At 43.6% G+C, this 14,783-nt stretch overlaps 1 protein-coding gene across 1 annotated transcript; it reads left to right on the forward strand.

Annotated features, from left to right (window-relative positions):
* Nucleotides 1–3,485: 3,485 nt before the first annotated feature.
* On the forward strand, nucleotides 3,486–14,425 carry LOC137637522 (uncharacterized). Its single transcript, XM_068369689.1, has 3 exons — nucleotides 3,486–6,776; nucleotides 10,861–10,921; nucleotides 14,322–14,425. The coding sequence occupies exons 1-3, from the start codon at nucleotides 3,630–3,632 to the stop codon at nucleotides 14,423–14,425; spliced, it is 3,312 nt and encodes a 1,103-aa protein (XP_068225790.1). The 5' UTR covers nucleotides 3,486–3,629.
* The last annotated feature ends 358 nt before the right edge of the window (nucleotides 14,426–14,783 follow it).

The raw sequence follows: 14,783 nt of genomic DNA on the forward strand, positions 1-14,783 counted from the left end.
ATAATAATAATAATAATAATAATAACATGGGCCAGACAGAGCAAAAGAATTAGAGAAATTAAACAAGAATAAACAGAAGAAACAGTTTGACTACGAGCGAAGAGTAAGGAGGTGTAGGGGTCCTGCCTGGGGGAGGGTCCCCGGGTAGGAGAGTGAGTGTAAGCGAAGACTTCGGTGGTGGAGGAGGTGGTGGTAGTAGTTGTAGTAGTGGTAGTAGCAGTAGTAGTGGTTGTTCTGCTGCTGCTCACTGCTCAGCTGACTGACTGCTAGGGAGGACCTGGGCCGGGGAGGACGAGGAGTGAGGGGGACAGGGGGTTAGTTGCTTGCAGAATGTTGGCGCGGTTGGGTGTGCTAGCCCGCTCTCGTCAACCGCTTATGATAATAAAAAGTTTTACGGTTTATTTACGCCTGTTAATTGATTTACCTTTTAAGATGATTTAAACATCAGTTTATATGAGGTTTGAGTCTCAAGATTTTCGTTAATGATTATAGAGAAACTTATTATAAGAATACATTCGTTTATTAACTTGGTACTAGTTGGTAAGATATAACTCTTTCAGGAGACAGGAATACGATCTATTTGATTTCGTTGTGAATAGAAACTATTTTATTATATATTGAAAATAACTATTATGAATATCTAGGCACGAATGTCTTCCCATGGGACACAGAGCTTTGATATATTTATATTTAATAATAACGACGTTCGTAATCCACAAATTCCTTTATAACTCGAGTTTAGGAGCAGAGATCGAGGTGTTTGTAGAGAAAGTCTATTATTATTATTATTATTATTATTATTATTATTATTATTATTCCCTATCTTTGGTGTGGGCAGTTCTGCCTGTAAGAATACTGTCTCGCTTTTACCCACAGTGGGTTGTAAGGATGTCCTGTTAATCTTAGCAGGATTTAATATATTATATCATGGTTATCAATGCTGTATCTGCTTGTTGATTATTCTCTCTCTCTCTCTCTCTCTCTCTCTCTCTCTCTCTCTCTCTCTCTCTCTGCGAAAGAAGCTTTCTTAACTATAAGTCAATTAACAGAAAGGATTCTCACTCATATATATATATATATATATATATATATATATATATATATATATATATATGTATGTATGTATATATATATATATATATATATATATATATATATATATATATATATATATATATATATGCTGGATTACTTTCAGTCGATCAAATTCTGGTCCAGGTCATATATGTTAACCATATTTGACTTGCTGAATAAACTCACATCTATCTGTGCCTAGTCTTTGGCCTTAAATTTTACAATACAATTCATCATCATCATCTCCTCCTACGCCTATTGACGCAAAGGGCCTCGATTATTCGCCAGTCGTCTCAATCTTGAACTTTTAATTCAATACTTTTCCACCCATCATCTCCTACTTCGCTCTTCATAGTTCTCAGCCATGTAGGCCTGGGTCTTCCAACTCTTCTAGTACCTTGTGGAGCCCAGTTAGATATTTGGTGAACTAATTAGATTAAATAATATCGACCGTATCTATACATTCTTTGTTAGTCAGGCCGTACTGACGTCAAGCGTCAAAAGTAAGTTAGCCCCAGCACCCGGAGAGGGTTGGGGAATGTCACATTCACACACTTTATTCTTTATGTGACTTGGGAGGTTTTTCAGTTATTACTACTTTGCGAATTGATATCAGATTCTGTAGATTTTTCAATATCCAACAGATTTTGTAGATTTGAGAACAAAGCTCTCGGAGGAATATTGGGAGTTAAATGGCAGGACAGGATTAGAAATGAAACTATGAGAGATTACTCAAGTGCCATATGTGGATGAGATCATGGTGAGGGGTAGATGGAGATGGTTTGGGCATGTTCTTCGCGCTCCCCAAAAGAGATTAGTTCGCCTATCTTTCAACTAGGTTCCACAAGGCACTAAAAGAGTTGGAAGACCCAGGTTTACATGGCTGAGGACTATGAAACGGGAAGTAAGAGATGATAAATGGAGAAGTATTTAATTAAAAGCTCAAGATAAGAGACGACTGGCGAAATCTAACCGAGGCCCTTTGTGTCAATAGGCGTAGGAGGAGGAAATAATGATGATTTATTTAATGAAGGAGTTTAGTGTAGTCACGCTGTACCTAAGAGTCTCTGCATCGCCCTTTCTGGCCTATTAGAAACGTCCCCTGTCTCGCGTTCTGCCAGACTACAGTTCGAGACCGGTCAAGCTCAATGGCTTCTTATAGTCTCTGCAATCCCACCATCCTTGCGAGCAAAGGATGCGGGCTTTTGGTATCTCTTGCAGTTTATTTATCTCCCTATAGCCTTTCCTCACTGGGCCAATTTCCCTGTTGGAGCCCTTGGCGTATAGCATCTTGCTTTTCGAAATAGGGTTGTAGCTTAGCAAGTGATGATAGTAATAATAATTGTACTCAATTTCAAATTCCCCCTTACCTCCGTTCCTGCTCCCTTTATTCCATCTTGATGTCCAACCAATTTTGAACAGAACAGTACCATCAAGGATATTAATTGCGTAAGGTAAATATTATATAGAAATGAGGTTGGGGGTTGCTTATAAAGAGCACTCTTAATTCTGAATGTTGGGTGGAGAATTTCTCTATATTTTGTTTGAAATTTTATCATTTCCATTATTTAGGTACAGGCTGTTATAGGGAGAGAATAAATGATTATTATTATTATTATTATTATTATTATTATTGTGAAGCCACAACCCTGGTTGGAAAAGCAGGATGCTATGGTAAGCAGCTCTTCTAGGAGAAGGACACTACAAAATCAAACCATTGTTCTCTAGTCTTGGGTAGTGCCATAGCCTCTGTACCATGGTCTTCCATTGTCTTGGGTTAGAGTTCTCTTGCTTGAGTGTACACTCGGGCACACTATCTTCTTTCTCTAATTCTTGTTTTTGTTAGTCATTATAGTTTGTATAGATATTTATTTCAATGTTACTGTTTTTAATATTTTATTTTTCCTTGTTTGCTTTCCTCACTGGGCTATTTTCCCTTTTGGAGCCCCTGGGCTTATAGCATCATGTTTTTCCAACTAGGGTTGTAGTTTAGCAAGTAATAAAAATAATAATAATAATAATAATAATAATGAAGTCTGTGATAACATGTCCAAACTCACGTCTGATTACGTGAATTGAACAATTTGTTAGACCGTGACCTTGACCATACAAAATTATATTTCCAGCTCTATACGTAACAGTTAATTCTTTCAAGTTTCATTACTGTACGAGTAAAATTGTGGCCAGGAAGATGTTCACAAACACACACACACACACACACTTCGTTGGCGTAGGTAGTAAATACTCTCTTAAGTCAGGTATCGAAGTAAATTGTATATATGTGTTGTTCTAGGTAAGTTGACTATTCCTAGAACCTATATATTAATACCGAAAAGTAGATTGAGTTCCAAATTAATTTTCTTAAATTCGTGTGTGATGGAGTACCTGCAGTAAGATATGTTTTCCCATGGCACTGTGCCGGTTGCAGAGAGCAACAGCATCAGTTTGTATCTGAGGACGCATTAAACCACATGTCTCCAGCATCGTGTATCTCTTGTCCTACCTTGACATCCAATATGGCGCAGTGATTATCAAGGACAAACGCGACCCTCACCATGCCCTTCCAGCGCCGCTCAATGCAGTCTACCCCAAGGGCCGCGCGCCCTGTCGTCCCCCGTGGACTTGTCCCTGCCCTGCAAGAAGCCAGGCAAGCCATGGCGGCACAGCAACATATGATCAACGCTCTCCGTGACCGGCTTGCGACACATGCGACCCCTGCACCTCGTGTCCCCGCGTCTGCAGCCCCAGAGAAGTGCGAAATTGAGCTGAAGCCCGCTGCATTCAGGTCCTGGAGGAGGTCGATGGAATGCTGGATCGAACTGTGCAGACTACCGCCCCACGAGGTCGTCCACCACATCAGGCTATACTGCACACCCCCTCTGCAACGGGCGCTAGATGCCAGATTCACGTCACAGGAATGGGGCAACCTCACCGCTACGGAAGCCCTGGACTTCATTCGCGATATTGTGTTGCGTTCTACAAATCGTGCCGTATTATGGTCGGAGTTTTTTAACGCAGTACAAGGCCCAGGAGAAAGTGTCAGTGATTATTTTTTAAAATGTTCTCAGAAGGCCACCGATTGCAATTTCCAGTGCCCTCAGTGTCAGTGCAATCTGGCCGAATATATGTTGTTACCCAAGTTAATGGTGGGCCTCAGCGATGAGGCTATGCGCCGCCATGTATACCAGTGCAGCAATGATATCAATAGTGTTGGTGCCCTTAGGGCCAAGTGCTGTGCATACGAGGCGGCCCGCGTCGACGCCGCTGCTCGCCAATGCAACTGGAGGGAATCTGCTTGTGCAGCTGGCAGCGAAACGCCTGAGGCAGATCATCCAAGTGCAACCGTCGCTGGCACAGGCAGGGGTCCCCCACCACCTTCCTGCGGGAACTGCGGTGGGCGCCATGCCCCTGGTAGAGCTTCATGCCCCGCTAAATCCGTCTTATGCAACGGGTGCCACAAGCAGGGCCACTATCACAGATGCTGCAGGAAGTCACAGGCAAAATCGGCAGGATCCCCGACGGATGTGTCTAGTGCTACGTCTAATGCGGTGCTTGTTGCAGGCGCCAACCTTGCCCGCCACCCAGTAGTGGAGGTGACAGTCGTGCACAACGGTACGGGAGTGCGAGTGCCAGTCACCGCCGTGGCGGACACTGGGGCACAGGTATGTGTGGCCGGGCCCTCCTTACTATCGCACCTCCAAGTTCGCCCAGCAGCTCTCACACCCCGGGCCGGTTTGCGTGATGTGGCGAACCTTCCCCTGAAGTGCCTTGGATCTGCCGTGTGCCACATCACCCTGCAAGGTCGCACCACGGAGCAGGACGTGTACTTCGTGCAGTCGGCAAAGCACCTCTTTCTGTCGTTGAACGCTTGCAAGGATTTAACGCTGATACCCAAGGAATTCCCCTATCCCTCCCCCGCGGTGGCACACGTGAGCCTGTTCGATGGCACAGCCAGGCGGGCCGCCCAGGTACCACCCCGACCTGCCGAGGTGCCCATGCCACCCCAGGAGGAACATGCGGCCAGGTTGGAAGCCTGGCTCCTACAACATTTCGCTACGACGACCTTCAACACAGCCAGGAAACCACTACCAGTGATGCAGGGGAAACCGCACCGTATCCACCTGCTCCCAGGAACTATGCCTTACGCATGCCATACCCCAGCATCAGTGCCGAAACACTGGGAAGAAGAAGTGAAGGCCCAGCTCGAAGAAGATGCCGCCCGTGGCGTTATAGAACCGGTACCCGCTGGGCAGCCAACCGAATGGTGCGCCCGTATGGTGGTCGTCGCCAAGAAATCAGGACAGCCACGCCGTACAGTCGACTATCAGCGCCTCAACGCATCTTGCCTACGGGAGACACATCACACCCCTGCCCCATTCGACATGGTGTCTGGGGTTCCTAAGCACACGTTCAAGACCGTGGCGGACGCGTACTGGGGATACCACCAGGTGGAGTTAGACGAAGAAAGCCGCGATTTAACCACATTTATTACCCCCTGGGGAAGGTTTCGTTACCGTCGTACACCCATGGGGCACTGCTCCGCTGGCGATGCGTATACCAAGCGGTTTGACGACGCCATCCAGGATATCCAGAGGAAATACAAGTGCGTGGACGACACCTTACTCTACGACGACAACATCGAAGGGGCCTTCTGGCATGCCTACGACTTCCTCGAAACATGCGCAGCCAAGGGCATCACGCTTAAGCCGGAGAAATTCCAATTCGCCAGAAGGGAAGTAGACTTCGTGGGCTTCAACCTGGGCTGGGAGGCCTACAAGCCAACAGAGGAACGTTTGGCGGCCATCAAGAACTTCCCGATGCCACGTCAGCCCTCTATCACCGACATAAGGGCTTGGTACGGATTTGTCAACCAGCTGGCGCCATTCCTCGCAACAGCCCCTATCATGAATCCGTTCAGGGAGCTCCTCAAAAAACCAACAGGGAAGGCAGTGTACTGGGACGAGGCACTCCGCACCAAATTTCATCACGCCCAAGATATGATATGCCAACTAGCGAAGGATGGACTGGCCTACTACGACAGGAGCCGCCCCACAGCAGCGATCACCGACTGGAGTAAAGAAGGCATAGGGTTCGTCATCCTTCAACAGTACTGCTCATGCAGCTCCGCCAATACCCCCTTTTGCTGCACGGGTGGGTGGCGCCTGGCACTATGCGGCAGCCGCCATCTCACCGCCGCTGAAGCTGGCTACGCCGCCGTGGAAGGGGAGGCCCTTGCCGTAGCCTGGTGTCTCCAGAAGGCGAGGCTGTTCTTGCTGGGGTGCCCCAACCTCACCGTTGTGACGGACCACCGCCCGTTAACCAAGTTACTGGGGGATCGTGCCCTCACGGAAATCTCGAACCCCCGCCTTTTCAGGCTGAAGGAGAGAACTCTGCAGTACCGATTCAGGGTAAAGTACCTGCCAGGGAAGCGTAACAGCGCGGCGGACTTCCTGTCCCGATACCCCGCCTTAAAGGCCGATCCCAGCGCCTACGACCTGGACCTCGACGAAGATCTCACCGACACCGTGGCGGCCGCCGTCGTGGCAGCAGTGGAGCACGACAGCTGTGTCGTGGACGAGGCGAGAGTTAGACACGCCGCTACCATCGACCCCGTGTACCAGCTGCTCACGGCCAGAGTCCTGGCCGGGGACTGGGCCGATAGGAAGTCCCAGGAAATTGCGTGCCTTCGGCCCTTTTACAGTGTCAGGGAAAGGCTGGCCGTTATCCAAGACTTGGTGACATATACGTTCGAACAGGGCAACGTTCGCCTAGTTATCCCGGAGCCTCTCCGTCAGCAGGTGGCTGCCAACCTACACGCGGGGCACCAAGGCCTGGACTCGATGCAACGACGAGCGCGCCAGACGGTATACTGGCCTGGACTCGAGGGGGACCTGCAGTATCACCGATCCTCGTGCGAAGAATGCGATGTACACGCACCATCTCAGGCCGCGGAGGAACTCATTATCACGCCGCCCCCAGAGTACCCCTTCCAGATGACGGTTGCAGATATGTTTCAGCACGACGGACACTCGTACATGGCCTACGCAGACAGGCTCACAGGGTGGCTGGAGCTCGCCCACTTCCCCCACGGAACCTCCTCCTCCCACATCAAGACTCAGCTACGTCGCTACTTCGCCAGATGGGGGGCCCCGGAGCAAATCTCCACGGACGGTGGCACCAATCTGGCAAGTGAGGAAATGGGGGAATTCTTCAAGTTATGGGGCGTGTCTGTGCGTCTGTCATCCGCCCAGTACCCGCAATCCAATGGCAGGGCAGAGGCCGCAGTCAAGATTGGGAAGCGGATAATAATGGCGAACACGGGCAGCAGCGGCACCCTCGACACGGACAAGTCCTCTATGGCTATCTTGCAGTACCTCAACACCCCCCTCCGCGGAATAAACAGGTCACCCGCCCAGATGGCAGCGGGCAGGCAGCTCCGAGATGGCGTACCTACGGCTCGCTGGCACCTCACGGTAGACAAACACTGGGGGGCGACCTTACGACAGAGAGAACGTCAGATGGCCGACAGTGGTGCTGCCCTCACCAGGACCGGACCGTCAAGAAAGCTTCCAGCCATCAACCCGGGATCCCAAGTACGAGTGCAAAATCAGGCCACCAAGCTATGGGACCGCACCGGTACCGTAGCGGAAACGCTCCCATACCGACAGTACCTAGTCAAGTTAGACGGCAGCGGGCGCCTCTCCCTCCGCAACAGGAAGCACCTGCGTCTCACATCATCGGGGCCCCAGCCTAGGCAGGCCACACCCGCTACGCATCCAGCCACGCCCACGCCCGAGCAGCTACCAGGCAGTCACCCCGCGCCCAGCCCACATGCAGCACGGAAGCCACGCCCATCACGATGCACTAGAAGGCCTGCGTGGATGGATGACTACATGTGATCATCGCACATTACAGCGGCACCTGCATACATTTTTCTTTTCTTTCTGTCTTTTATTGCTTTTGCTTTTCATATTATTCTATGAACATGTATTACCCGCACATTGTATTTTGCATTTCTGACAGCTATGGACCTGTCTTCTTATTATTGCACACGCACCCAATTTAATCCATGTATATCCATGCATTATTTTTTATCATTGCCTCTCCATGTATACCCATGTATTAATCTCGGGGGGGGATGATGGAGTACCTGCAGTAAGATATGTTTTCCCATGGCACTGTGCCGGTTGCAGAGAGCAACAGCATCAGTTTGTATCTGAGGACGCATTAAACCACATGTCTCCAGCATCGTGTATCTCTTGTCCTACCTTGACATCCAATAGTGTGTAATAATATTTCCTTATTTCCTCACTGTGCTATTTTCCCTGTTGGAGACCTTATAGTATTATGGTTTTCCAATCAGGGTTATAGCTTAGCTAATAATAATTATAATAATAATAACGACAACAACTTGCAACTATGTTTAGCGTTTCAAGTTTGTACTGCGTAATATTTTCCCACAGCTGTGACTATGAGGTGAATGCCTCCCCGGATCCAACGCTAAAACATACAACTTGTAAATCCAACAATTGAACGTAATGTTACCCTAGAAATAAGTTGCCATGGCCTTTCAATTCTGTAAAATCTAGATTCGACTGTTATGAGATTTTGAAATCACAGTTTCTCCCTACGTAAGAGGCCAGGAGGTCTCTCTCTCTCTCTCTCTCTCTCTCTCTCTCTCTCTCTCTCTCTCTGTTCAGAATTCGTATTTTTTTAGAAGTTAGGCCTACCTAACATAGAGTTTGTGGTGCAAAAGCATAAGGGATTTAGTGAGCACGTATTTGAGAGAGAGAGAGAGAGAGAGAGAGAGAGAGAGAGAGAGAGAGAGAGGGGCATAACATTTCAAAAATCATATTTGAACCGAAGAATCGAAGCTTTATGAAATTGACTTAAATTTAATAAAAAAAATCAACAATTTGGCCAAACACAACCTAATTTTCGTTGCATTAATCTATTGCTAAGTATTTAATTTCGATTAGTTTTAGTTTATAATGTGAATTATTTCAATTACGGTAACCCCTGATATCTCTCAAAATAGTTTTTGTTTGTTTTGATTTGCTTATTGTTCTAAAATAGTTTATTAGTAAATTAGCAAGCTGACAACTATCCTTCTCTGTCAGACTTGAAGTTGAGGGTGACTCAGAGTCTCTGTTAGTCTGTTAGTGACAACTTAATGCTGTGCATTGCTACGTGCTTAGGTAAACCTTCTGTGAACTCTTTTCGAGAAACGTCATTGAGGACTGCCCATTCACCGTCCAGAATCCCAGTTGATTTATCTTTATTTACGTAAGTTAATTAATTCATTTCACCCATTCCATATCGTTGTTTAGGGTTAGAGCAAACTTTGTCTACTATCCAAGTGTTTATAGTGAAGTTGATAATACTTTATTGGCCTCATTTATCGAGTATTCGAGTTTTATTAGTTAGTAAAGGCAAGATTTGATTGCTGTAAGACGTAGCAGGAAACCTTCCCTTCCTGTGCCTCTACATGTTTGGAGACGCAGAACAATGGCGCTGTTTACCCCTTTCCTGACCTAGAATGTGCCACATCTACACGGTATCTCATATTAGATCGAGATTATATTAATAGATCTGCGAAAAGTGGCATTGTCGCATCAGCGCAAACGTCTATAATGCTCTGTCTCATTTTGATTTGAGTAGTTAGTTTTGTGTATAATATATCTGGAAAAATCCATGTACTACAAATTAATTTTTTCCCTGGACCAATTTCAATGTTTATCAATAATGACTTGATATTATTTCCAGAGAAACTATTAGATTATTTACTCTTCATGTAACAGGTTAAATTCGTTTGTCAGAACCTCAATCAAATTGCTAAACTTGCTCGTGGAGTTAACATTGTCCCTAAATGTAATACTTATAATACATATTGTAACGTTTTGTGTTTATATTTTTCCACTTGCACAGTAAAAGGTGGAGGTCGTTTTGTAAATAGGGAAATATTTCAAGATATTGTCGACATATTTTCTTGGTCTCGGGTGCATGCGTTCCTCATTTAGCTATACTGGATTAGGGTTTTGTAGCCCCCCCCCCCCCTCTCTCTCTCTCTCTCTCTCTCTCTCTCTCTCTCTCTCTCAGTACTCGTATCGTCTCATACGTTGCACATCAGACTGAAGGCAAGAGTTGGAACTGTTGCGTAATACGGTACTCTGTCCACAATTTTGTTGTGTCGTGTCGTCGTTAAGTAACTACTTATACAGAGAGAGAGAGAGAGAGAGAGAGAGAGAGAGAGAGAGAGTCGCACAGTCGCACACACTATAATCAGAAGATTTAATTCCATAACACACACACACGTCCACTGCAGAACACACACACACACACACTAGTCCACTGCAGAACACACACACACACACACACACTAGTCCACTGCAGAACAAAGGCCTCAGAAATGTCCTTTCACTTGCGTCTGTTTATGGTCTCTCTAGGCCAGTCCACACCCCAAACTTACTTAGTTCCCCAATCCATCGTCTTCCCTTCCTTCCCCTGTTTCTTTTACAACATCCAGACACATTCTGTTATTCTTTGTCTGTCATTCTCATTATATGTCCTGTCCATGTCCATTTCTTTTCCTTACATGTTGTAAGAGTATCCTCTACTTTAGTTTGTTCTCGTATCCATGTTGGTCTCTCTCTATCTCTTAGTGTTGTTCCCATCATTTATTCTTTCCATAGCTCTTTGAGTTGTAACTATCCTATGTTCTAAAGCTTTAGTAAGGATCCAAATTTCTGGTACATAAGTTAACCGCATTTATTTGTTACTTTACAGGTTGATATTAGATTTTCTAATTTCAGTAGACCGTTACTTCAACAGAGTAACTACGTGTTTGGTTAGGCCTAATCTAATTGTTATGCACATATCTAATGCGTTTCTGAATTGATTCTCTTGCCTTTGAGATTTAGATACATGTATATATGTATATGTATGTATTTATGCATGTATGTATGTGTGTATGTTTGTAGTTTTGGTAATGTTTTTATAATGTTTTAGTTGAATAATTGTAACCCACTAAAGCAATTATAACGAAAGATATCGAGTTATTCTTTTTGAAATTGCCATTCACTTTTTACCTCCGCTAAACGAAGTTGGGAGGAGGTTATGTTTTTGCCCTTATTCGTGTGTTTGTCTGTTTGTTTGTGAACAACTTCCTGGCCACAATTTTACTCATAGAGTAGTGAAACTTTCACGGAATAATTGTCATGTTAATACGTGGAACTGATTCAGGTTTGGAAGTCCTACGTCAAAGGTCAAGGTCGAGGAAAAGGTTGACCGAAGTAAGCTGCTTTAGCGGAGGTCTGCACTCTTGAGTGCTTTTCTAGTTTAATATGATTTTTTACCCAGTTCAATTTTGTATCTTAGATGGTTATTTTAGGAATTCAGGAACACGAAGACTCTCTCTCTCTCTCTCTCTCTCTCTCTCTCTCTCCCCCCCCCGTATAAAAGAATATATGTGTCCTTATCATCTCCTACGCCTATTTACGCAAAGGGCCTCAGTTAGATTTCGCCAGTCGTCTATATCTTGAGCTTTCATATCAATACTACTCCATTCATCATCTTCGACTTGACGCTTCATAGTCCTCAGCTATGTAGGCCTGGGTCTTCCAACTCTTCTAGTGCCTTTTGGAGCCCAGTTGAAAGTTTGGTGAACTAATCTCTCTTGGGGAGTGCGAAGAGCATGCTGAAATCATCTCCATCTACCCCTCAATTTGATCTCATCCACGTGGTACTCGAGTAATCTCTCTTATAGTTTCATTTCTAATCCTGTCCTGACATTCAACTCCCAATATTCTTCTGAGGGTTTTGTTCTCAAATCTACAAAATCACTTGGATAATGTTTCATTGTCATACCATGATTAATGTCCATACAGTAACACCGATCTCACCAAACTGATATATAGCCTGACTTTTATACGTAATTGTAGGCGATTTGATTTCCAAGTTTAACTTGCCCTAGTCATTGTCTGATAGGCTTTTTTTTTTCAATCTGCAAACTCTAATTCTAAAGACCCTGTATTAGAGATCATAGTTCCTAAGTACTTAAATTTTTCTACCTCATTAATCCTTTCTCCTTCTAATATTTCATCTTCCATTGCATTCTCAGTTCTCATCATCTGTCTTTCTTCTGTTTATCATCTTGAGACGTATATATATACATATATATATATATATATATACACAGTGCATATATATATACACAGTGCATATATATATATATATATACACAGTGTATATATATATATATACATATATATATATATATATAGCATGTGTGTGTGTTTGTTTAATTAGTTTAGTCGTTAAAACATCATTCAAATATTGTGCATTAAAAGTCTCTAGTTATTAAATTCCCTTTTTCATAATTTTTTTTTGCTGTTGAAGGTAGCCGTACAGACAGAAGACTGACTCTCTCTCTCTCTCTCTCTCTCTCTCTCTCTCTATGTTCCCTAGATTCACAAAAGCAGTGAATTACGTATCTGGTTGCATACAACAGAGAGAGAGAGAGAGAGAGAGAGAGAGAGAGAGTGAGTGAGTGAGTTTCGTGTTTCTCAGCTGTTGCTAAACTAAAAACTTCATAAGTCTCACTCTTCCCTTGCTTTGCTCTTTCCTCATTTCTATTCGCCGTTATTGTAAAAGTTACAATTCTAAAAAAAAGGAAAAATAATATAATTTAATTGTTTTTCTTGGCTGGTTTAGTCTCGTTGTCCTGGTCCTGCTATCAGTTTCGGTCACTGCGGTTGGGGAAGACTTGAACATATTAAAGACTGTTTTTCTTTGTTTCCTTTCCTCACTGTGCTATTTTTTCCTGTTGGAGGCCCCGATTATTTTTTTTTCTTTTTGTATCCTATCCTCACAGGTTTATATTTTCTCTGTTAGAGGCCTTGGGCTTATAGCATCCTGCTTTTCCCACTAGGGGTGTAGCTTAGCTAGTAATAATCATAATAATAATAATAATGATAATAGTAATAATAATATCATTATTATTATTATAAATTACTAAGCTATAACCCGAGTTGGAAAAGCAGGATGCTTCAAGCCCAAGGGCTCCAATAGGGAAAAAATAGCCCAGTGAGAAAATGAAATAAGGAAATAAACAATATGAGAAAATATTAGCAATAAAACATTTTAAGAACAGTAACATCAAAACAGATTTGTCGTATATAAACTACGAAAAGACTTGTCATCCTGTATTTAACCTTCGCCTTTTTTTTCGTGGAATTTTTTAGGCCTAGTACTAGGATGGGTTTTGCTTTTTCTTTATCGTTTATAATTTATGTTGTCTTTCTTCTTAGGTTTTCGCCAGCTAAGAGCTATACACTTCTATCGCTGACTGATGATCTTAAACCTTAGGTAAGCTTATTAAGCTATCTCTCTCTCTCTCTCTCTGCTTTGCTACTATGAATGGTCTTCCCGGGTCAAGCGTTCAGACTCATAAATTCTGTAGGATTCTGTTTGAAAATTGCGACCAACTGATTATGTCAGTGGTAGTTTTTCCATACCAAAATGCTCTCTCTCTCTCTCTCTCTCTCTCTCTCTCTCTCTCTCTCTCTATAATGGCTCTATCTGCTTGATCAAAACTTTACATTGAATGGTTTTACTTTTTCTTATTCTCTTACAATATTGAGGTGTATTGAAAATATCTTCCTTAGTCTAGTTATTCGATAGGTGGGGTGGTTATAACTTAAGAACCTATTCTTCGTCTACAATCAAATCTGTTAGATACGCAGAAGAATGACAATCAGCTGTTTAGTAATCAGCTGTTTAGTACGCACCCACCTCGTTGCCACATGTACACGATAACGCATCTTAGGTTGAGAATTAATGGTTGAAATTAAAGAAAAGTGGCATAGGCGCATGCCATATGTACGATAATGTTTGACCGTAGACCAAATACATTATACAATAGTCCTTGTTTGATGTAGATGCGTAAATTGTACTTCATAAATTCATAATACTTATTGTAGTCGACCGTGTTGAGTCCGAGGATGAAAAGAAATTGAAATTAGTCCGTCAAAATCGTAGGAAATTAGTCCCTCAAAATCGTAGGCTATCGGCATGACGGAAGGAAGTTGGCATTTTCGTTATTTAGGGCTAAATATTCCACTTAATATATCTTCGTTCCTAACTATAACTTTACCATATCATCAACTATGCTTTTTATAGAGGCAGAAATGTGTCAATTCTGGTTAAATACTGGTTAAATTCTGGTTAAATTATTTTGTTTGCTCCAGTTATGGCGGTATCTAGCAACCCTAATGTCCCTGGGACCCGGGGGATGGGGGAGGATAATGTGGTGGTAGGAAATATCACTGGTTTCGACGTCTACCTTCGTTAATATGACAACGAAATGTCATTATTTTTATGGAATGTATCTAATTACATTTCCAGATCAATTTTATCTGTTTAGTTATCCGTACAGGTAGGCCTAATAGACTTATTTTTCATTATTCACACCAATATCAACCTAGCCAACTTACGATCGTTCTGGCCAGAGCAAAGAGCCGATGTACTCGGCATTTCGGAAGAATATTTTAAGTTAAGTAAATACTTTTTCCTTAATGTTTCCATTGTAAAATCATTATATCAACAGCAGAAATTCATTTGAGTAGTCATAGTTACAAATCTTTCATCATGCACGTATTTTCTTGGCCGAATAACTAACCTAACCTAACATAACCAATGGGGGTAACACC

Source organism: Palaemon carinicauda, unplaced genomic scaffold, assembly GCF_036898095.1.
Source record: "Palaemon carinicauda isolate YSFRI2023 unplaced genomic scaffold, ASM3689809v2 scaffold81, whole genome shotgun sequence".
Classification (NCBI taxonomy): Eukaryota; Metazoa; Arthropoda; class Malacostraca; order Decapoda; family Palaemonidae; genus Palaemon; species Palaemon carinicauda.